The sequence below is a fragment of the Herpailurus yagouaroundi genome, unplaced genomic scaffold, assembly GCF_014898765.1.
Source record: "Herpailurus yagouaroundi ecotype Mexico unplaced genomic scaffold, PumYag 141, whole genome shotgun sequence".
NCBI classification, from domain to species: Eukaryota; Metazoa; Chordata; class Mammalia; order Carnivora; family Felidae; genus Herpailurus; species Herpailurus yagouaroundi.
This window is the reverse complement of record NW_024412396.1, coordinates 39865188-39889186: the sequence shown is the minus strand read 5'-3', so window position 1 is coordinate 39889186 and position 23999 is coordinate 39865188. Positions and strand designations below refer to the sequence as shown.

The 23999-nt window shown below is 41.6% G+C and overlaps 2 protein-coding genes and 1 non-coding gene across 6 annotated transcripts in view; 2 read left to right on the top strand and 1 right to left on the bottom strand.

The window, feature by feature from the left end:
* Window positions 1-11864, bottom strand: part of MTHFD1 (methylenetetrahydrofolate dehydrogenase, cyclohydrolase and formyltetrahydrofolate synthetase 1) — a 63712-nt gene extending 51848 nt beyond the window's left edge. Inside the window, exon 1 of the mRNA XM_040477366.1 lies at window positions 11696-11864. Within this exon, the coding sequence (XP_040333300.1) occupies window positions 11696-11736 (41 nt within the window). The 5' untranslated portion in view covers window positions 11737-11864. The remainder of the gene's footprint in view (window positions 1-11695) is intronic.
* Window positions 11865-11879: 15 nt separating this feature from the next.
* LOC121031895 (coiled-coil domain-containing protein 170-like) overlaps window positions 11880-23999 on the top strand; it is a 51901-nt gene continuing 39781 nt past the window's right edge. For 3 of the 4 annotated variants that reach the window (XM_040477377.1, XM_040477376.1, XM_040477375.1), the window contains exon 1: window positions 11880-11991. In XM_040477377.1, coding sequence (XP_040333311.1) covers window positions 11899-11991 — 93 coding nt within the window. In that variant the 5' untranslated portion in view covers window positions 11880-11898. Of the gene's footprint in view, window positions 11992-19255; window positions 19452-23999 lie in introns of those variants that run through there. The other variant, XM_040477378.1, reaches the window with a different exon arrangement.
* On the top strand, window positions 17659-17865 carry LOC121032545 (small nucleolar RNA U3). Its single transcript, XR_005791359.1, has one exon. It is a non-coding gene; the product is annotated as a small nucleolar RNA U3 (small nucleolar RNA).

The following is a 23999-nucleotide window of genomic DNA, read 5'->3' as shown; positions in this document are numbered from 1 at the left end:
AATGGATCTAAGTGTGCAATTTTTTTTTTCTAAAAAAGATCATAGACTGAGATCAGTTACAGTGACTCCCTTAAGCTTTTCTGTAAGAAGCAGGACTGTTTTTGAAGTTGCATTAGCAGGGTTATTCTTCCAACTAGAAAGATTTGTTTAAAAGCTAACATTTAGGTCTCCTTATGAGACATGATCAGAATAGCAATGAAACATTTAAAAATGCACATAAACCACAATCAGCAAGAATTAGACAGCCCAAAACACTAAAGCAATAGGCAGAAACTTTTCTGTTTTAGCGAGGAGAAAAAAAAAATCAAGATTGTTATAATTAAAAAAAAAAAAACAACTGGGTGCCTCGGTGGCTCAGTCGTTAAGCATCTGACTTGGGTTCAGGTCATGGTCTCACCGTTTGTGAGTTCAAGTCCTGCATGGAGTGAGTATGAGACCGGCTTCTGCTGAGCCCCATTTCTCTCTTTCTCTCTGTCTCTCTCTCTCCCTCTCTCTCTGCCCCTTGTGGTACCGCCCTCGCTCACTTGTGCCCATTCTCTAAATAATAAATGTTTAAAAATTTTTTTAATTAAAAAATGTTTTTAAAAAAATTTAAAAAGACAGTTGTAATAAGGTCTCCACGGTCCCTTATAAGGTTTTCCCTGCCTTGGTTTCTGAGTTGGCCACTAACTGAGGAACTCTGGAATGAAAAGCAGAATAACAACAGCCAAGTGCAAGCATGCTTGAAGCTCAGAAACTATAAAAGACATGGAGAGAAAAGTTAACACTCTCTCCCTCATCTACCTTTATTTTAGGGTCAGAGAGCTATGAGGAGTTAAATGCTGGGAAACTCTTTAGTTTTCATAGTTCATTACTTCCAGAAAGCTAAAATGCCACATCACAGAACACCTTCTGAAACACTGACACCCGCTAAATCAACAGAAACTTTCTTGAGTTGCAGATGCCTTGATTTCCAGCCATGGCCCATGAGGTCACACTGCTAATAAAGATTCAGGGAAAAGTGAGGCAGAAATAGGCACTTGGAGAACACCCCTGATGCCTGGAAGGTAGACCTCCATATGCCAGAGTCTCACCATCCTGCATGAACATTCTCTAAAACCTAAGGGAAGATACATCTCAATCTCAGTGGAGGAGAAACCAGTACTAAAGTGCAGGTGAATGTGGTAGGACAAAGTGGCAGTAAACCATTAAAGCCTCTGGTCCTGTTAAACTGATACTAGTAAAATAATCATAGCCGATTAGATACAGACACAGATGCAGTTTTAACTAAGTTGCTACTGGCATCTAGTGGGTAGAGGCCAGGGATGCAACTAAATATCCTACAATGCAATGCAAACAATTATCTAGCCCAAATGTTAATAGTACCCAAAGTTGAGAAGCATTGCTATTGGCCAATAAAATGCAATGTCTGGACGTATCTTTTTGTCTAAGGGGTGAAAAGCAAGGTAGAAATCATTTATATTTCAGGACACCCGGGTGGCTCAGTCAGTTAAGCAGCTGACTTTGCCTCAGTCATGATCTCGCAGTTCGTGGGTTCAAGCCCCGTGTTGGGCTCCGTGCTGACAGCTCAGAGCCTGGAGCCTGCTTCGGATTCTGTGTGTGTCTCTCTCTCTGTCCATCCCCTGCTCGCGCTCTGTCTCTCTCTCAAAAATAAACATTCAAAAAAATTTTTTTTTAATCATTTATATTTCAACCTGTCAAAATTTGTTTAAATCTTTATAGATAAGAGTCATGTGCATTACTATTTTCTCCAACTTAACTTCTGCCACATACAGTTGTTAAAGAGTCTAATCAATAAGTCAAAGATGCATGTCCCTATAGAATCACATTACCCCCAGAGAGTCCCAGTCAGATAATACCCGTAAATAGTCACCCAGATTTCTTTTGCCAAAGTTGTACAATTACTCCTGGAAAAGCCCAGTACAAATTACAACTCATTCTTTATGATATAAAATGTTGGCTCATTTTCAAATTTTGGACATTTTATGACAGAGACAAAAGCATTGCTAAAATATAACCCAACAGGGCCATTTCAACAGAAGCTATAGGTAGAAAAAGGAGGCAGTAAAGGGTATTTAACCACCTGGCTGAGAAATCTACATGATGAAAATAAAGCTGCCTCAGTCAACAAACACTGAAATACAACACAAGCTTAGAGTAATTCCCAAGTGATTCTCAAAGGTGAACAGAATATACCTTTAGTAACCGATCAGAGAAAAAGGAAGGACATTCATCTTCATTCAGTATGTAGGGCTTTTCTAAAGGACACAAATTTCTTTTGCCCAACTTCCCAAGGAGTAAATTATTGTTGTAAGGTTTTAACTGTGCAAAACAACACACATATTTTATTTGCATTGTTTTCATGTTGTTCATTTGTTGTTTTATCTCATTTGTCCATACAATGTTATGCTGCTAAAAATAAATACTTCAAATTAAAAAACAAAAACAAAAACACGTAGTTTCTTGTAAAAAACAATTGTGATTGTGAGGCCACCTAGTGTTCCAAGAAATACATATATTTCAAATTCCTAGTTAAGTTAAATTAAAAGTCTAAATTACCTTCTTGTTAGAACTGTTTCAATTATTAAAAAAGAAAGGGGGAGGGAGGTGGGGAGGGTTGTCCTGGGGTGGCTCAGTTAGTTAATTGTCAAACTTGATATCAGCTCAGGTCATGAGACTGAGCCCCGTGCCAGGCTCTGGAGCCTGCTTGGGATTTTCTCTCTCTCTTTCTCTCTCAAAATAAAAAAATAAGCATTTAAAAAACACCTGATTGTTTTCACTGATACATGGTATAATAGCAACAGCTATACTGTATCAGTATACAGATCAACTAGTATCAGTACTTTCCTTCATTATGTTGAAGAATAAAATATTTAATATAAGAATTATTATAATTAATGCAAATATACACTAAACTTGACAGATACCTCAAATATATATTTGAAAACTTAATGTGAATCCATTTCATGCTCCAATAAAAATTTCTAACGTAAAATTCTTCCATCCAATCTCTCCAAGACCTAAGGAAGGTAAAGTGCCTGACATTCAGGACGTGAAAACAGCTAATGGCGTAAAATTCTAGTGAATCTTCTAATTCTCAGTGAGTATACAGGGTATCATTAATCCATATACACAATGATACAATAACTACTTTCCTTAAGTTTCTAGATCAGGGTTTATCAATCTCTGCACTAGTGACATTTGGGCCAGATAATTATTCGTTGGAGGGGCCTCTTCTGTGCACTGTAGGATGCTCTGGAACATCCCTGGCTTCTACCTCTTGATGCCACCAGCATAGATGACAAGTCCCCAACCGACAACCAAAAATGTCTCCAGACACATCCAAATGTGCCCTGACTAAATGTGCCTTGGGGTGGAGAAAAGGGCAAACTGGCCGCATTTGAGAACCACTGATCTAGAGAGAACACATGGAGCTGGGAAACCAGGTTGAACTGGTCAAGAAAAGCTTCCTGAAATGTACAATTTTAAAAGTGGATTAAATGTGCATTAGAGAGAGAGACAGACAGAAAAAAGGTGCATTAGAAAAAGGTCACAAAGTGGAAAACACTGCCAAGTCCAGGTGGACACAACAAAGTGTGGTAGGATTCCTAAACAATGTGGTCCCACCACCCTTCCCCCTCACAGGGGAGGGGGGAAGCTTCTACCCTGATCCAACAAACTTGGTGACATTAAGAATAGAGAGCACAGCATTGCTAAGCTTTCCCTTTCCTCTCAAAAAGTCAGGATTCCAGATTTTGGGGTATAATTATACACAGAAATGTGCTGGAAAGCAATCCAATTTTTAAAAATAACTCTGTAAGCCCAACAAAATGTATAACTACATCTGGCCACTAGGCCACCATTTTGTAACTGTCAGTTGGTAACAAGAGTTATGAGACATCACAGGATGGCCCCACGTATGAGGCTCTGTAAGCAAGAGCCCAACACGCAGAGTTAGTCTCCCCATTAACCACACATCTGGCCATCAGAGCTGCTTTTGGGTCCAAGTCCAAGAGGTCTTTGGATCATCATCCAAGCAGAATGTGGAAAGAAGGTGGAAGACTGGGGGCCTCTGGTTGGAGACGAAGAGCAGGCCAAGAGCTCTATCTGAGAAAAGCCTCACAAAGACCTAAGCTTTCTGCTTTTATGGAAAGCTAAAGGAAAAACTTGGGTAAAAAGGGCTTACATCTAAAAGGCTGCTTGGGGATACTGGGTGGCTCAGTCCATTGAGCGGCCGACTTCAGCGCAGGTCATGATCTCACAGCTCAGGAGTTCAAGGCCCACATCAGGCTCTCTGCTTACTGACAGCTCAGAGCCTGGAGTCGGCTTCAGATTCTGTCTCTGTCTCTCTCCCCACCCCTCAAATATAAATAAACATAAAAAATTTTAAGTAAATTATAAATGAATGAATGAGTGAATGAATGAATGAATGAATAAATAAATAAATAAATAAATAAATAAATTTTTAGGAGGCTGCTTACAAGGACTAGTACTTGGAACCAAAACGAAAGATCATTTATCACGTTAGGTCACTGAAGATAAATTCCTTTTAGGCTCTAGCAAAACCTTTTACAGAAATACTCCCTCTTTCCTGGTACTCCTCAAACACCAGTAACACAAAGCTATACCTCTCCAGCCCAGGCTCTAGGGGAAGAACTTCTTATCAAGGGTGAAAAGAAAAACTTAGCTAACAAAGCAAGAAGGTTTGACTTGTCTCCAACCTTGAAAATGACTTTCTGAAGAGCAGTCTGGGAGCCTTCCAAACTGATTTAATTTGTCCTTTCATCTCCTAACAGGAGGATACAAGTTTGCAATTTCTTTTGGCAAGCAAGTAACAAGCCCTTGGCTAGGAAGAAAAATACACTGTTGAGTCCCTGCCATCAGCCTCATAACTCTTCCCCCCACCCCCCATTCCCCACCCCCCCAGCCTTGTAAGTCTTGGTCAAGTTAATCATTCTGGCCAAAGCTTCAGAAACTGCAAAATGGAGGGTGAGGTGGGCAGGGTGGCTGAGGAATCCTGACTGTGGCACCATCCGCCACCCACTCCTTCAAGCTCACGGAGGGACAGTGCCAGGAGATACCTTATAGGAAAGTATCAAGGGGAGCTAACTGCACAGTGCAGGGGTGCTGGGAACTTTCAACACTATGGATCAGACCTCAGTGGATACAGTTGTAACCACAGTAGCTCTGTGGTTCTGAGAGCCTTACTTTACACACCCTTTTAATCCTCTCTGCAACCCCAGGGTATAAATGATTGCTACAGCCACCCCCACAGTACAGAAGAGGAAAGCGAGGCTCACTAACTTGCCCTGGTCTTTCTACCCTGCTCAGCCCCTACCAGGGTCCATGGAAGGAGAGGGTGCCTTTTCCCTCTGCTCCAGGGATCCTACTCCATGCTAGGCTAACCTGATATTCCTTCTTCCTGAGGGATACACAAGGGACCACACACCCCTACTCAAAGCCCCACTGTCCAAATCCCAAACTGCCTGGTGCCAACCTTCGTGATGGATGAGGACAGACACTTATTCTTGGGCCACATCCTCAGGATTTTCGCTGGAGCCATGCCCACAGTAGTTGGCTGCCAGCTCGTCTCTGCCAGGGTCCGCTTACAACAATACTCCAGTAGCCTAGATAGGCGGCCTAGTTACAACCTTGCAGAAGATCCCACTCCCCTGCAAGGCTCCCAGAGTCAAGCCAGCTTGGGCATTCGAGGTTCCGTGTAACTTCTGAAAGGCCTGCACTTTGGATCTCATTACAGGCAAATCTTTTTAAGCACAAAAGGTCTACAGGTATTTTATCTACAGGACAAAACGAAAAGCTTATCAACATTTAACAGCCCTTCTCTGTGGTGGGCAAATTCTTTTCACAGAAATAATTTTTCTAGCCCTGGAGCTAAATGTATAGCACGGTTCCATTTTTATATTTGATCAGTAGGACAAATTCTAATTTTAAGGTTCAAGGTTATAAGGCAGCTACCAAAGACACAGCCTGGATAAACACAGACACCACTTATTTATTCAACAGATACTAACTACAAAGCACCAATTCATTAAAACCTACCATGGGCCAGGAACTGCTCCAAATGCTTTCAAAGTAATGAATGACTCATTTAATTTCAACAACCTTATGAATTATGTGCCATCACTATCCGCAACATGCAGATGAGGAAACTAAGGCACAAAGAGGTAAATTAAGTTACCCGTGCTCCCCAGAGGGAGCAGCGCTATGTCTAGATCTGGGGATTCCGCCCACAGGGAGCATACAAACTTATCCAACTTGCTCTGCTCAACCCAGAAAAACTAAGAGCACCTTCTCTCAGTGCCTGACAAGTAGCAAGCTGCCTGTCTCTTCACAACCAGTCTTTGCAGAAAGAAGACCTGACCAAGAAAAATGCCACCAATGGAGGGAGTGGGCTCAGGTATATCAAACAGAAGAAGGAAAAGCAAACAAATCACACAAAATCCAGCAAGTCTCACTTTGAAAAGCACACACAGGTAAGAATTGTAATTTCTAGCCTAAAAACCAAATTGTGGAGGCCACTTTTAGGCAAGCAGGCTTGAGCAAAGGAATGCAGAAAGGGCCACAGTGACCACCAGGCTGAACACAGACAGGCCCATCAGGCGACCCACCCTGAAATATCCAGAGGCCCCAACCGACCAATGGGCTGCTTACAACCAGCCAGTTACCAAAAAAGGGAAAATTCCATATGTCACCAAACCTCTCATTTTCCCTCCTGAAAAGCTGCCTCTTTCCACTGCCTCCAAGCAGACAGCCTCTCCTCTCCCTCGCTGCATATTCAATAAACTTGTACCTCCTTTGTTCTGCCTCAGGTGAATTCTTTCACCTCCCTCGTCCCCACAGGCTTCCACCTGATTGTTGCCCCGCATTTAGGGCCCCCATCTGATCAGGAGATACCCCATTTAGGCACCACACAAATCAGGGCGGTTCCTCCATCTAATTTCCATCCCTTTGTCTCTTTAAGGACACCTCTTTTAAGCCAAGGTGGTGGGTCACCGCCAAAGATAGTGTACTTCACCCAGTTATGCTTAGTCAGCTTCTCTGGGGCCCTCACTGTTGACCCTAAGGCAGTCATTTAATAAAGAATGAGGTCAAAGGTCCGTGGCACAGGCTTGCTTTTGGTCAGGAACCCTCTTCCCCATAACATCGGTAGGCTCATGGCCCCACAGCCTTCAAGTATTTGCCCCAAAGTCACTTTTACAATAGTATGAGCTTAATTCCCATATTTAAAATTACAGTCCCCCCATGTGGCAGGAATCTCTGTCCCTCTCCCTTGCTCTGGTTTTCCCTTTGGCACATCTCACCACCTCACATTTTTGTACCTACTTTATTGTGTATCTCTACCTATCAATACAAACTCCAGAAACAGGGATTTGAGCTATTTTGCTTACTGCCATCATCTCTTGGTCCTGAAAAGTGCTTGCATACGGGAGGCACAGAGATATTTGTTGAATAAGTCAATAAGTACCCAAAAACGACACACACTTGTCTCTGACCCTCAGATCTCTCCCAACTGTCAGACTTGGACTGCAGCCTTCAAACTCCCCTTAAGGGAGAAATGGGGTGTTCCTCCCAAAGGGAGACAATTTGGCAACTAGATCCAGATTTCCCACAGGGTAGAACAGGCAGAGATGGAATCTGGAAATGATGAACTCTGTCTAGTCCTGGCTTCCGGGAAGATATAAAGGAATAATAAAATAATAAATGATAAAAAAATAATAATAAAATAAATAATAAAATAAACAATAAAAGTAAACAAAAGTCAAGGATGGTCTTCTCAGCAGTGGGAAGCACAACAATGAGAGACTGCTGTTAAGTAAGACAAAGATTAGTTTACGAAATTCCTTTCAGCAAAGTTATAAGTGCCTGATAGCATGAAAAATGCCATGTGCTGGGTGAACGAGACTTGGTTCCAATTGAACCTCTGCCATTAACCTTTGGCCAAATCGCATCACTTTCTAGCCTCAACTATTATTGCCTCAGCTGCAGGATGGGATGGATAGAGTGGACTGGATTTTGGAGAAATTCTGACTGTAGAACTCATGGCCTGTTCCACTCTTTCTCCCCCCAAGGAAGGGATTTGACATTCCAAACACTGTATCAGGGAAGAAACTGCCCAGAGCCCTTGAAGGCTTGCAAATTTATCCCCAGAGAGACCCAACAGTTGCTGGCAACCAAGAAAGCTGATCTGAAACTTGGGGAATGAGGGACCCTTTCCTTGGACTCCAGGATCCCTGGCTGCAATGTAAGAAGTTCACTTACCTTTCCTCTCAAGAGTGTCCCTGACCCAGTAAAAGACAACAGGTGGGGATACCCTGCCCAGAGCCTCCGCCTGCAATCCAGCCTACTCAAGCTGAACCTTGTTCTTCAGATTCCCACTGAGCCAGCAGCCAAGTCAGAAACCTGTTGTAGCCTGAGTACAAATTGCTGGGGAATTGCAAGATCCCCATGAGCCAGGAAGGCTGTTCCCCCTGCCAAGGCTCCCTCTCTCTGAGGAACTGTGAGTACTACAAGCTCCATGAAGGTCAAGGTGGCAAGGTATGGCAGTCCCTGAACCATTTTATTAGCACATGAAAGACAGATCTTCTGTAAGGACAAGGAGACCTTGGTCTTAATGCTCCTGTAAGAACTGTGTTAGGAACTGACTGCTCTACCACAGGGCAATGTAAAAAGTTAGCTATGTCAGCTCTGAGCAGGCTGGGTAGAGGGGACCCCTCCAGTACCTGGAACAGTCTTTTCCAGAGAATGCTTTCAATCCTTATAGCCAAATCGCTGCCATACTTCAATGATGAGAACTGGATCTATATGTAAGGTTTTAAATAAGTGGTTCTCAGTTTCAAGATGCATTAGAATCATAGAAATGAGCTTTTAAAAGATTTCGAGAATATTTGAATCCAGTGGCTTATTGCTAGCCAATTCAAATGAAATCAGTCTGGTGTGGGCACCAGGCATTGATATGTTTCAAAAGTACCCTATGAGACTCATTGGCAAAACTATCTTGGAAAAGACTGGCAATTTCTACTAAATACAATTACACATATTTGTCCTACTACTCTACAATCCTCTTAAATATGTAACCAACAGAAATATGCATATGTTCCATCAAAAGACATGCAAAAGAATGCTCATAACAGTAAAACTCCTAATCACCAAAACTAGAAACCTAAGTGTCCTATTTACTGGATGAGTAAATAGTAGCATATTCATATAGTAGAATACAGCAATGAGAGTAAATGAACTACAACTACATGCAACATGAAATAATCTCAGAAACACAATGTTCATTGAAAGAAGCCAGACCCAGAAGTCTTTATGCCATACAATGCCATTTATATAAAGTTCAAAAGCGGGCAACATTAATCTACACTGTTAGAAGTCAGGTGAATGACTACCTTTGAGGCACCTGGGTGGCTCAGTTGGTTGAGTGTCCAACTTTGGCTCGAGATCTGAAGGTTCATGAGTTCGAGCCCCACATTGGGCTCTGTGCTGACAGCTCGGAGCCTGGAGCCTGCTTCAGATTCTGTGTATCCCTCTCTCCCTGCCCCTCCTCTCCTCTCAAAAACAAATATTTCTTAAAAATGATGACTTTTGTTGGGGATGGTGACCGGAGGTTTAGGAAGGGAGGGCTTCTTGGGTGTCAATGCCATTTCTTGATCTGGGTGCTATTCAGTTAAGTTCAGTTGCAAAAAATTCATTGAGTTGTATACTTGTGATAGGCACACTCACTGTATGTATTAATGTTTAAAGTTTTTTTTTTTTTTTTGAGGGGGAGGGGGGGGCAGAGAGAGAATCCCAAGCAGGCTCTGTGGTCTCAGCACAGACCCCAACAGGGGCTTAAACTCACAAACCACGAGATCATGATCTGAGCCAAAATCAAGAGTTGGAAGCCTCAGTGACTGAGCCATCCGGGCACCCCTGTATGTATTCATGTTTAAATAAAAAGAAATAGTAAACAAAATCTTCCTCAGTGACTTCAATGTGAGTTAATATTGGGAACCACTGAAATAGATCTCAAGCACCTATCACTGTCAAAAAGATCATGAATCAATCATCCATGTATACATCAACTAATTTCTAATCATTAACACAGCTAACATGTGTTGAACACTTATTACGTGTCAGGAATAACTCTAAATGTTCTTCAGCTAAGAACTCATTTAATTTCTCCTAACAACTCAATGGTCTACATATTATCTTTATTTTACATCAGAGGAAGTGCTGGTATAGATAGGTTAACTAATTTGCTTAAAGCCACATAACTAACTACTAAGGAAAGGTTTCTAGGTGTTTTGGACATAGACATAAACATAAACAAGACAATGCATGTATTTGCCTTTGTGGAGTTAACAAACATATTTAACTTGCTCTCCACTCAACAAAAACGTACCCGTTAAGCACCTATTTTCAGTGGCCTGCCAAGAAGCAAGCCTAAATTATCTCTTCAACCAGTCTTTTTAAAAAGACTTTATCAGAAAAAGCCACTGGTAAAGGGAGTAGGTTTGACTGAAGGCAAACCAAAAGCAAAGTCAAGCAGAAACAATGTAATTCAGCATACCACATGTTCAAAAGCACTCAGATGTATTGTGACTTCCAGTCTAAAAGTCTGGAGTTTCTCTTTCCCAATGTGGAAGATTCATTACCATTTACTGTACATCTCACCTTCTTTGTCCACCATCTCTACCTTCCAGGAAAAATCATTTTGCCCCAGGATGATTTTCACTACCAGTGACTCCCTAATACACTCAAAAACTTTTTACTCGCAGAGTTGGCAGGTTTACAAGACAATTACTGTTGCCAACTATGGTAGTTATTAAATAACTGCGAAGTCAAAGGCCCCAAGATCAACCTCCCGGAGAGTCGCACAAAATGTATCCTTTCCTCTTCTACTCTCATATTTTCCCACTAGTCACCTCCCAGACAAAAAGCAGCAGGGTGTACTTCTTGGGAGTAAGTCTGGCAATCATATCCACCAGTTAAGCATTTACATTTCCTATATAGGTAGAACAAGCAGAGGCCAAATGCTACACAGAATAGTGTCAGGACTCAGGAGCCAAACTTGAAAGTAACTCTAGGGCCTGGATGCAGACAAGGGTATTAGAGGAGCATGAAATTGAAGGGAAAGCAAAAGCTTATTGGGTTCCACTTAGCAAATGATGACTCAGGTGTAGTGGGAAAGCGATGGTTGGAAGAGGTCCCTCCGTCACTAATCAGTCTTGTACCCTTGTCGTTTTGTCACTCATTAATCTTACTAATTTGTCTCCTCAGCTCCGAATTACAGCGTAAGTGAGGAAACTGCATTTCTGAGTTCTGATATGGTGCTGCAGACAGTCCCAACCACTCTCTTCTGGCAGAGAGCCGTCAGCAGCTGCATTTTGCGGAGCACAGTCGGGCGGGTTAAGAAAACTGGTCCAAAATCCAATAGCCAGCCGGCCCAGCCATCAGGGAGCCCTTCTAGAAACGCGGACGGTGCCCAAGTCCCCATTTTTTCGACTGCAGGGGATCGATCTTCAAGTGTGATGGGTTCAACACTACGTCCTCCCCCACGCCCCCGGCCAGCCTTACTCTTGCGCTACAAGTGTCCCTCCAGCAAAAAAATGGGAATATGGGGACCTGCATACTCTGCTCAGAACCCTCGCCTGCAGCCCAACATGCCCTAACAACAATGACAGGTGCTTACGCGGAGACCACCTTCCCGTTCAGGATTTCCGCCGGTGCCATGGCCTTTATTATTCCGCTGCCCACGATGTACACCACCGAAACTGAGGATCCAGTGGCTCCACTGGCGCGCTGGCCAGCACAACCCACGTGCTTAGCGACCACCCCCGGAGATCATGCTACTGCGCCTGCGCCACCCGCCCCTCCCCCCCTTCGGCCGCGTCGATGCGCATGCGCAGTCCGGAAGGACCTAGGCACTTCTGTAGTGAAGAGCCGGGATTTGGACTTCCGAAAGCCCCGGAAAGATGGATGAACTCGGTGATGAGCGACTAGAGGGAATGATTGGCTGGTGGAAGGCGTAGTTTCAGATTGCGCCTTCGGGTGGGGCGGGGAACTGTCCGAAGAGGGGTCTGGCCTCCAGGCCAGCTCTCCGTGGGCGGAGCAGTGGGCGGAGTCGGAGGGGCGATCTCGCGGGAGAACGGTTTCGCGCGCGCGGGAGTGAGGCGGGTCTCTGGGGCAGAATTGCTCCCTGGGGAAGGTGTACACTGGGGGCTGAAGGCGCGTGGCTTCCCCGGGAGAGTTCCGCCGGTCTCCGCGCGGGGTACCTGGTGGGGCGCAGGGCTGGCCTGGGGCGGCTTCTTCTCGCCCACCGGCGCTGTCAGACTGGTGTGGGGCTTCCACCCCTATTCTGAGTCCGAGGGTCCGAATAGCGCCCGTAACCGTTTTGAAATCTCGGGTGACTCCTGCTCATCCAAGGTCGAAGCGCTCTGGGTGAGACCCCTCTGAGCTGAAGCGCCGCCAGTCCCCAAGCGGCCGGGGTAACCTCGGGGTCGGTCAGTGCAAGCAAGGAGGGTCGTCGGCTCAGCAAGCCTAAGTTTTGTCAGCTCCCCCGCGAAGATCTAGGGTTGGAGGGGACGGACGCTGCTTGAACTAGGCGCCAAGTGACCCAAGGAGGGGACACTCCCTCCCCGCAGGCTCCACTCCGGAAGCGGGATGGGGCGTTTGTCCGCTCAGCTCTAGAAACTAGCTGCGTTCTTACTGTGTGGTCATCCCGGTGTAGCTGTAAAGTTAAGTTGTTCAGATCACTTCCTTTATTTTTTACCCCCAGTTTTACCGAGAGATAATTAACATACAATCCATGTAAGCTTGAAATGTAGAATAATGATTTGATCCCCGTGTATGTTATGAAATAATTACCACAAGAGGGTTAGTTAACATCTCCATACTCACATAATGACAGTAGTTTGTGTGTGACAATAACATTTAAGGTTTACTCCCTTAACTTTCAAGTGTATAATACAGTATTGATGGTTGTTGGTTGTAGTCACCATGCTGAACATTGGATCCCCAGAACTTACTCTTCTTAATCGCTGTAAATTTATACCCTTAGATCGCCCCATTTCCCCTACCCCCTGGCAATCACCATTCTATTCCTATGAAGTAGGCTTTTTAAGATCCACATATAAATGATATCAGTATTTTTCTGTCCCTTACTTCATTTAGCCTATGCCCTCAAGGTCCACGTTATCCTAAAAGGCAGGATTTCCTTTTTTAATAGTCTTGTGGGTAGGTGGGTTGGATTGTGTATAACATTCTCTTTATCCATTCTTCCATGGGAATAAGTTGTTTCCATATATTGACTATTGTAAATAATGCTTCGATGAACAGGAGGGTGCAGATACCTCTTTGAGATAGTGATTTTGTTCAGGTCATTTTGGATTGACCAAATATCTGGGTTTCTTATAAAACCTCTTTTACAGTGGCATGCTTCAACTAATGGCAGAGCTCATCTTCTGACCTTTTTTCTTTCTTTTTTTTTTTTTTTTTAATTTTGGGCTTTTGGTAGGTGACTTTGGCCTTATTCCTAAATTCCGAGGATATTTTACAGCAGCCTTATATAGAGAGTCAGAGAATCTCTTTTTTGTTTTATTAACAGTTTTTATTTTATTTTTTTTAATTTTTTTTTCAACGTTTTATTTATTTTTGGGACAGAGAGAGACAGAGCATGAACGGGGGAGGGGCAGAGAGAGAGGGAGACACAGAATCGGAAACAGGCTCCAGGCTCTGAGCCATCAGCCCAGAGCCCGACGCGGGGCTCGAACTCACAGACCGCGAGATCGTGACCTGGTTGAAGTCGGACGCTTAACCGACTGCGCCACCCAGGCGCCCCTGTTTTATTAACAGTTTTATTGAGATATAATTTATATGCCATAAAATTCACCTGATTTAAGTGTACAACTGCATGATTTTTGGTTGATTTACAGACTTGTACAACCACCACCAGTAGAATTAAATTTTTTTTGGTGAACTTTTTTCTAGTAATTGCATTTACTTTACCATTCTTGAAGTTTGCACAAGTAGACAAAATAGAAGTACAACTTAATAATACATAATATGGGGGTGCCTGGGTGGTTCAGTCAGTTGGGTGTCCAACTTTTGACCTCAGCTCAGGTCATGATCTCAGGGTTGTGAGTTCAGGCTCCGTGTTGGGCTCCATGCTGACCATGGAGCCTACTTAAAAAAATAATAATAGGGGCGCCTGGGTGGCTGAGTCATTTGAGCTTCCGACTTCGGCTCAGGTCATGATCTCACCGTTCGTGAGTTCGGGCCCCACACCGGCTCTGTGCTGACAGCTTGGAGCCTGGAGCCTGCTTCGGATTCTGTGTCTCCTCTCTCTGCCCCTCCCCCACTCGTGCTCGGTCTCTCTCTCTCTCTCTCTCTCTCTCTCTCTCTCTCTGTCAAAAATAAATAAACATTAAAAAAATTTTTTTTAAATAATATATAATATAGTGATGTAATGTAATATCTTAATATGAGGACCTCTGAACACATACCCTTATATTGTGTTTGACCTAAACAAGTAAAATTAAGAGGAGAATTGAAGCAAATGTTCCTGGTAAATTGCAGGTAGTGAAACTTTTGTGGCTTATAATACCAAGTACATATTGACTATTTCAGCTGTCTTGTTTGCTGAGGAAGATGGCAAAACCCCAATTTACAGCTGGAGAAATAGACTTTGAAGGATAACTTGCCCAAAGCTGTATAGCTGTGCCTGGGACAGGCCCCAAACCTTGATGCTTCGTTTCTAAATATATTGTCTTTTCCACCTCAACAACCTGGTTTTCAATAAAAATATCTTTATGTGACCTATATCATTCATTCATTCATTGAACAAATGGTTATTGAGTGGCTACTGTGCTAACAACAAAAAATACTGGGGTGCCTGGGTGGCATCCAACTCTTGATTTCGGCTCAGGTCTTGATCTCATAGTTTGTGGGATTGAGCCTCACGTTGGGCTCCGTGATGTCAGCGTAGAGCCTGCTTGGGATTCTCTCTCACTCCTTCTCAAAAATAAATACAAACTTAAAAAATTACTGCTCAGGGTGCTAGAGATACCATAGTGAAACAATGAATTTCCTGTCCCCAGCTAATATTCTGGTAACAAAACAATGACCAATTAAAGAAATATATGCTCTAATTTTAGATATTGACATATCATTTTTTAAAAATAGACAAGCTGAGAGGCGCCTGGGTGGCTCAGTCGTTTGAGCATCTGACTTCGACTCAGTCATGATCTCATGGCATGTGAGTTCGAGCCCTGCGTCGGGCCCTGTGCTGACAGCTCAGAGCCTAGAGCCTGCTTTGGATTCTGTGTCTCCCTCTCTCTCTCTGCCCCTCCCCTGCTCGCACTTCCTCACTCTCAAAATAAATAAACATTAAATTTTAAAAAAAAATAAAAAAATAATAATAGACAAGCTGAGAGGATGGGCAATGGTGGTTAAGAGGCAGGAAAGTACTGTTTTAGAAATGTGGTAAGAAAGGCTTCTCTGGGGAATCTGACTTGGGCAGAAACCTGTTTGAAAAGAAGAAATTGGGGTGTAAGAGAGTGGATTTGGTTCGACCAACTGGAAAGATGGAGTTGTCATATATTGAATTGAAGTAAGATAGCTCTGTGGCAGGAGCAGGTTTTGAATTTTAATTCAGTTTTAGATGTTTTCAGAGACTTCTTAGACATCCAAATGAAATAGATATTTAAGTCCATGAGATTAGATAAGAGCCCATGAAGGGAATGGGTGTAGATAGAGAAAGGACCAAGAACTGATCCCCAGGACATTTCAGTGTTTAGAATTCAAGAAGATGAGGAAGAACCTGGAGAGCAGATAGAAAAGCAAGGTTCAGGGGCACCTGGATGGCTCAGTCTGTTAAGCATCAGCTCAGGCCATTATCTCATGATTCATTGTTTCGAGCCCTGTGTTGGGCTCTGTAGGGACAGCTCAGAGCCTGGAGCCTGCTTCAGATTCTGTGTCTCCCTCTCTCTCTGACCCTCGCCTGCTCATGCTGAGTCTCTCTCAAAAATAAATAATAAACATTAACACAATTTTTTTAAGAAAGCAGAGTCCAGTGTGTTATGAGGAAAACCACAGAGGCATACCACTTTAGAAGACAGGTAAAGAGTTTTATGGGAAAAGAGGTAACTCAAATATATTGCAAATTGGTCAGATCAGGTAAAGATTGAGAATCAATAATTTCACAGAGAATAGAAAGACAAAATATTTTTATTCAAATGATCTTAATGGCAGTTGCTTGAAAAAAAATGCAACCTTTTGCAGAAGCTCCATTTGTTCCAACCTTTTTGAGGACAATCTGATACTATCTATCAGAAACTTAAATGTATACTTTCTTTAACCTTGTAATTTCACTTGTAGGAATTTATCCTGGAGTATAAAAGTGTACAAATGTATAAAAGTGTTCCTCACAGTGTTGATTTCAGTAGTAAAAAAAATCTTCATCAGGACAGATAGAGTGGTTAAAGGAGCAATAGATATGTAATGGATGCATATTGATGTGTAAGATAGCTTTCACATTTTGTTAAATGATAAACTCAGGTTATTCAATAAAATGTATAATATGATTTAATTTATGTTAATATATGTAAAACAGGCCTTCTTTGAGTATACTATCAAAAGCTGCTTGCCTACTCATTTAACTCATAACTGTCACATTAGCCTATTTTATTCACAACTCTTATCACTATGTAAAATAATCTTATTTATATACTTGTTCACTTTTTCCACCAGAATGTAAGCTTTGTAATACATTTACTGTCTTGTTCATGCTTCTATTCCTGCTGCTTAGGGATATAATTTTTAAAACCTTGTTTTAGGAGAAAATTATATTGCTTACTTTCTTTTTTTTTTTTTTTTTTTAATTTTTTTTTTTCAACGTTTATTTATTTTTGGGACAGAGAGAGACAGAGCATGAACGGGGGAGGGGCAGAGAGAGAGGGAGACACAGAATCAGAAACAGGCTCCAGGCTCTGAGCCATCAGCCCAGAGCCTGATGCGAGCCTGACGCGGGGCTCGAACTCACGGACCGCGAGATCGTGACCTGGCTGAAGTCGGACGCTTAACCGACTGCGCCACCCAGGCGCCCCATATATTGCTTACTTTCTAAGGTTAGTTATTAACTATTACTCTCATTCCAATGAATATCACTTTGTGCTGCCTCATTTTTAATATTTATAAATGAAGATAGTACAACAGTCATTCTCAATCCTAAAGCAACACTAAAATTACTTGTGTAGCTTTAGAGGAAAAAAAGTTATGCATAGGCTCCAGTGTAGACCAATTAAGTCAGAATTTAGGGTGGGATCAGGGTATCAGTATTTTTTTTAAAGTTTTCATTGAGATTCTAATGTGCAGGCAGAGCTGAGAACCAAGAAGATGAGAAGATGACATTTAAAGTATAATCCCAATGATTCTGGTATCAAGAATACATAACAGGAAGACTATACTTTCAGGGAGCATTTCTTTTTTTTTTTTTTTTTAATTTTTTTAATGTTTATTTGAGAGCGTGTGCACGCAAGTGGGGGAGGGGCAGAAAGAGATGGGAACAGAGGATCTGAAGCAGGCTCCGCTCTGACAGCGGAGAGCTGAATGTGGAACTTGAACTCACGAAATAGGAGATCATGACCTGAGCCACCCAGGTGCCCAGGGATCATTTCTGTAGTTCATTACTAGAGAAGTTTCTCTGAACATGTAGAGTACTTACAACTACAGGGAGGAGGTGCAGTGTCCTTTCCTGAGTATGAAGCTGGCTTTGGTGTTGCTTTTACAGCTGCTTTTTACCCTTGGTGATGGTTCTTTTCCTCCTTTGAGCGATTAAGAAGAAAGGGACATGGTCTGGGTGGCTTCTTAAAAAAAAGAAAAAAACATATTAGGGACACACTTTCTCTAGTGTAAAAAAGTATTTGCTTAGAATTAGAATATCAGTTTTGCAGACAAATCATCTGCTTTAGAAATAGTAGATTGAATCAAATCATTTTTTCCTCTCAAAGTACTTCTTCCCTGAATGAGGTATTGGAGACAAAAGTTTCACCTATTTCAAGAATTTCACAAAAGACCCCAAATTTTCTGGAAGGTTTACTTTCAGGGGAATCACTTTCTTCAGAGTTCTTAGGTTTACTAGTGCTTGATGAAAATAGCTTTATTAAAAGCAAAAATGAATTACTGGGACCTTATGAAGATAAAAAGCTTCTGCACAGCAAAGGAAACAACCAACAAAACTAAAAGGCAACCAACAGAATGGCAAAAGATATTTGCAAATGACATATTGGACAAAGGGCTAGTATCCAAAATCTATAAAGAGCTCACCAAACTCCACACCCGAAAAACAAATAACCCAGTGAAGAAATGGGCAGAAAACATGAATAGACACTTCTCTAAAGAAGACATCCGGATGGCCAACAGGCACACGAAAAGATGCTCAACGTCACTCCTCATCAGGGAAATACAAATCAAAACCACACTCAGATATCACCTCACGCCAGTCAGAGTGGCCAAAATGAACAAATCAGGAGACTATAGATGCTGGCGAGGATGTGGAGAAATGGGAACCCTCTGGCACTGTTGGTGGGAATGCAAATTGGTGCAGCCACTGTGGAAAACAGTGTGGAAGTTCCTCAAAAAATTAAAAATAGACCTACTCAATGACCCAGCAATAGCACTGCTAGGAATTTACCCAAGGGATACAGGAGTACTGATGCATAGGGGCACTTGTACCCCAATGTTTATAGCAGCGCTCTCAACAATAGCCAAATTATGGAAAGAGCCTAAATGCCCATCAACGGATGAATGGATAAAGAAATTGTGGTTTATATACACAATGGAGTACTACATGGCAATGAGAAAGAATGAAATGTGGCCTTTTGTAGCAACGTGGATGGAACTGGAGAGTGTGATGCTAAGTGAAATAAGCCATACAGAGAAAGACAGATACCATATGGTTTCACTCTTATGTGGATCCTGAGAAACTCAACAGAAACCCATGGAGGAGGGGAAGGAAAAAAAAAAAGAGGTTAGAGTGGGAGAGAGCCAAAGCATAAGAGACTCTTAAAAACTGAGAACAAACTGAGGGTTGATGGGGGGTGGAAAGGAGGGGAGGGTGGGTGATGGGTATTGAGGAGGGCACCTTTTGGGATGAACACTGGGTGTTGTATGGAAACCAATTTGACAATAAATTTCATACATTGAAAAAAAAAATCGCTTTGTGCTTTCACGTCATTAATTAGGGAAATAGTCATGGGCTACCTTACTGCATCCCTTTCGAAGGACTCTTCCCTTCCTTGGAGTTCTGTGATGCGTTCACCTAGAAACAGCTTCTTTGTTGTGCAAACATTCTACTGGCAAATCGTGCCAGGCTGCCACTCACCTTGGACAATTCAAGTTTCTTCTGGGAATTGAACTTAAATTCGGACTTTTCTCTTGTGTTTGATATGGTAAAAATGTATGGTTTTACATTCTGAAGTATAGTGAAGTGTAGCATACTGTATCTTTTCTCATTTGAAGTATTGATACATCTTTTAAATGAATAGAAAAACAGAATAGTCATCTAGGAACCTCTCGTCACAGAAGAATTCTGTCATATTGCTCTATTTTGTGTAGTCTCCTAATACATTTTTATTATATAAGGTTAGCTTGGGAAAACAGTATTATTACCCATATGAGTTAACTTTGTATTAAGGATTTTTTTTTTTCTGTTGGGTTCTTTAGTTGTTCAATGTGTATTTTTTGTGCCTACCCTTGAGATGATAGAGATAAACCAGAAATAGATCCTGCTCTTAGGGACCTTTAATGCAGTAGGAGAGATAATATTTTTACATAATCCAACATTGAATGAGTTAACAGTTGAAAGGAAGGTGTAGATCATACACTACAAGAGTTAGAGAAAGAGATTACCCTTACCTTGCAGGAATTGGGGACTGAGGTGGTATTTGAACTGATATTGAAGAATTTATATGTTCATGCTTTTGGAGGTATAGTTTGGTCCACATAATAATATAGCCAGGTTTTTAGAAGCAATATGAATGAAACTCATTAAGTAACTTTGTTTTTAATAGAGCATAATTTTCATAAAATGTAAGGAAATAAAAGTAAAGGATAGAATTCTTTAAAAAAATTTTATATTTATATTTGAGAGAGAGAGAGACAGTGCATGAGCAGGGGAGGAGCAAAGAGAGACACGGAATAGAATCTGAAGCAGGCTCCATGCTCTGAGCTGTCAGCACAGAGCCCGTCATGGGGCTTGAACTCATGAGCCGTGAGATCATGACCTGAGCCGAAGTCAGATGCTCAACCGACTAAGCCACCCAGGTGCCCCTAGATTTCTTACAGAGACGTTTGTCTCCACTATCATTTTTGTTCCAGAATTTAGGAGCTATTTATTCTCCCTTTCATTCACCAAAACTTAAGTTGTTTTTCAATTCTCTTCTTTGGTTCTTAGAAAAGGAATGTAGTAATGATTGTAGGTATTAAATGATAAGAATGAGGAAAACACTAAAGTCTCATTAGAGATGTTTGCACTTTATTTATTTTTTAAGATTTTATTAAGTAATCTCTACACCCAACATGGGGCTTAAACTCACAACTCTGAGATCAAGTCACATGCTGCACCCACTGAGCCAGCCAGGTGCCTCAGAGATATTTGTACTTTAGTAATTGCCTTAAATATCAAAAGAATGAGATAATACAGGAATTTCAAAATGGATTTCAGGGTTAGTGAATAAAATCAGGCCTTCATGCTTTCTGTCCCATGTTATTCAAGTCACACATCTTGAATTTTTTTTTTCTCTGTGAAAATGCCTTTAATCTAGGAAAGTTTAATTTCCTGGGAGATACCAACCAGCCAAAGAAACACATACCCCACTTACATGCAGCCCTCTGGCCTTCAGTTTTTCTAAATGTGGCTTTCTCCTCCCCTTCCCTCATACATCCCCTGATCTTAAAAAAGAAATCTCCTTTTCTTAATAAAGAAATCTCTTATTGTCTAATAAAATGTGAACATTAATTTGGAAGATGGCTTTCCACTCTTGCCTTTACTTTAACGTTAGAAAAGAAAGATAATATATGAAGTTGAACTGAGTAGGGAATATGGATTTAAGGCAGTACTGAAGTTCTTGGGAAATTGAATTTATGAAAATTATAGTGTAAAGTTACATTCTGCTGGGGCAAAAAGAGCACTCTGAGTTATCAGATGCTACATTATGAACTCATGTTGGACTTTTTATCTTTTGGCTGAATCCAGAGGGATATAGTTAGGGATCCTGATAGAGAAACTGAAAATGAAGGCTATTTGCAAGTCTTATTTCCATAGATATGATTCATAAGTAGCATTTAAATATGATATGAGCACATATATATACGTTAGCAGGCTGTTTCCACCAGTTACAATTTAAACCATGATTTGATCTTTAGAAGGTAGATCTGCCTTGTCTCCCAGCAACAGGTTCAGCGGGCATCTCCTTCTCAAGTCTGGCTAAGGTGTGTGGATCTGAAGTGGAACCTTCCTAAAGACATTGTTATAGATGCTGGGCATACCTCAGCAGCAATTCCTGACTGCTCTATGCAGACTCTCCTTGGAAGCACCTTGGATCACCATTACTAGATCTGTTTCATGCTTCTTTTATCTCCAACATGTCAGGCCCTCTCCAGTTTTTCAACCACTCAGATCCAGGAAGCCTTGCTACTGGCCGAAGCAAAGGGCTCCACGAGGCTAAGCCATCAAAAGCCAAGCATCTATCCAGCTCACACATCTCAGAAAAATAGCCCAGTGGTGAGTTGTATGCTGGCATTTATTTTTTTGCCCTGTTCTTAGAAGACAGAGGTACAACAACTCCTGCACAGTTGAGGGCCAGGAGAAAGGAAAGTCCAGTTCTGTTTGCCCACCTGCCAGTGCGAGCACCCTTTTATGTCTTTGCTAGTGACTGATCTAAGATGTGAGGTCAAATGAACTCTCATTTCTTTTGATTCCCGGCTTGACTCTAGAATAAGGAACAGTGGAGCAACTAAATCTAATGGAACCTCAAAGTGGATTTTGTTTATATTTGCCTTTTTGGTGGTTCTGACATTTCACTGAGGCCCAATAATCCCAAAACAATATAAAAATAGACTCTAATGGGCCTCTGAATTAATTTGATCCAACTCTATCATTTTCCAAATTAGGAAACAGCACTAGAGAGGCCACAGTGATTTGGGGGCAGAACTAAGTAGTCTTGAGTCCTGTTACCTTTTACCATAGTCCCTCCACATGCACCATATTACCTCCTTGGTTTACAGCCTTGTTTTATTAGGGCTAGACCCTAATGAGAATCTTTCTGAAGGTTACATATCCTCTTGGATCGGTTGATGTCCCTTCCATTGATGTTTTTAAGATCAGTAGAAAGATCCACCTTGTCTTTAGCATACAGCTCTTCGGGGATGAAGTCTGAGCTTGGGATGAAAATGCAGACTAGCGTAGTTTATTTCCTACTCTCCATATTGGGGTTAAATGAGAATCACAAGCTTAGTGGCTTTGCTAGGAGAAGAAATGTTTTACAGTAAAAATAAGTTGTGGATGAATGGATAAAGAAATGTTACATATACATGTATATACACACGTACCCATTACACAGATTTATATTTGACCCCCCCCCTCCCCCCGGTTTGCTTCACTTCTTCTTTTAAAAGAGATCAAACTTGACTGGTAACAGTTAACGACCATTGTGTAACTTTTGATCCCATCCCCAGCTCTTGGGACGGATGATATAAAAAATTTAACAAGATCAGACATCAACCAGTAAGAATCTTTGCCATTCCTAGCACTGGGGCAGGCCTTGGAGTTTCTGCTGTTGAGCATTAGGTATCTTGGATACTAGACTGAAGTGGGGTGAGCACCCCCACGGTCTGGGGTGGTGAGATATGGAGGTGTTAGGGAAGCTGCTATTTTTTTTTTTTAACTATTTATTTTGAGGTGGGGGGAGGGGCAGAGATTGAGAGGGGGAGACAAGCCTAAGCAGGCTCTGCACTGTCAGCACAGAGCCCAGTTAGGGGAAATGTGAGATCATGACCCCACCGGATACCAAGAGTTGGACACTCAGTGGACGGAGCCACTCAGGTGCCCCAGGCAGCTGCTATTACAAACCTCTGTGAAAGTGTTATTTGGCCATCTTGGGCCTTTTTTTTTTTTTTTTTTTTTTTTTTCATTTTGGGAGAGAACTCTTGTGAACTAAGTGTATATATAATCTTTATGTTCTTGCATATATATGAAGGCTTTTAATGTTTTGGGCATTTAAAAAATTACATAAATGGTATTCTAGACATAACTTTCTGCCATTCTATTTACACTCAATCTTATGTTTTTGAAAGTTGTTCTTTTTGATTCACATTAGTTTAGTCTGTGAACATTAACTGCTGCATAGAATTTCATTACAAATTAATATATCACATTTTTTATATATTTTAATTTCTGTATATATCGCAGTTGCGTATTCTTTTACGACATGCCTCCTTATCCATATCTTTTAAACTATGAAATAAAAAGTTTTCAAACTGTATTTGAAAGAACTATATACAAAAAATAAATTGTAGGTTGTATATTGCTTATTTTTATGAACCAAAAGCCTAACTGGAAATAATAGTTATTATTTTTATTTTTATTATTGGTATTTTAAGTCTCAGTGATACTGCAAGGAAAAATAATGCTTATTTTTTGTACATGACTTTCTTAAATCCTGAAAGCTAACTATATTAGCTTTAGTCTTAAAAGGGAATAAAAAGACTGGGACACCTGGGTAGCTCAGTTGGTTAAGTGTCTGACTTCGGCTCAGGTCATGATTTCACGGTTTGTGAGTTGGGCCACGAGTCGGGCTCTGTGCTGACAAGTCAGAGCCTGGAACCTGCTTCGGATTCTGTGTGTCTTTCTCTCTGCCCCTTCCCTGCTCATGCTCTGTCTCAAAAATAAATAAGGATCTAAAAAAAAAAAAAAAAAAAAAAAAAAAAAAAAAAAAAAA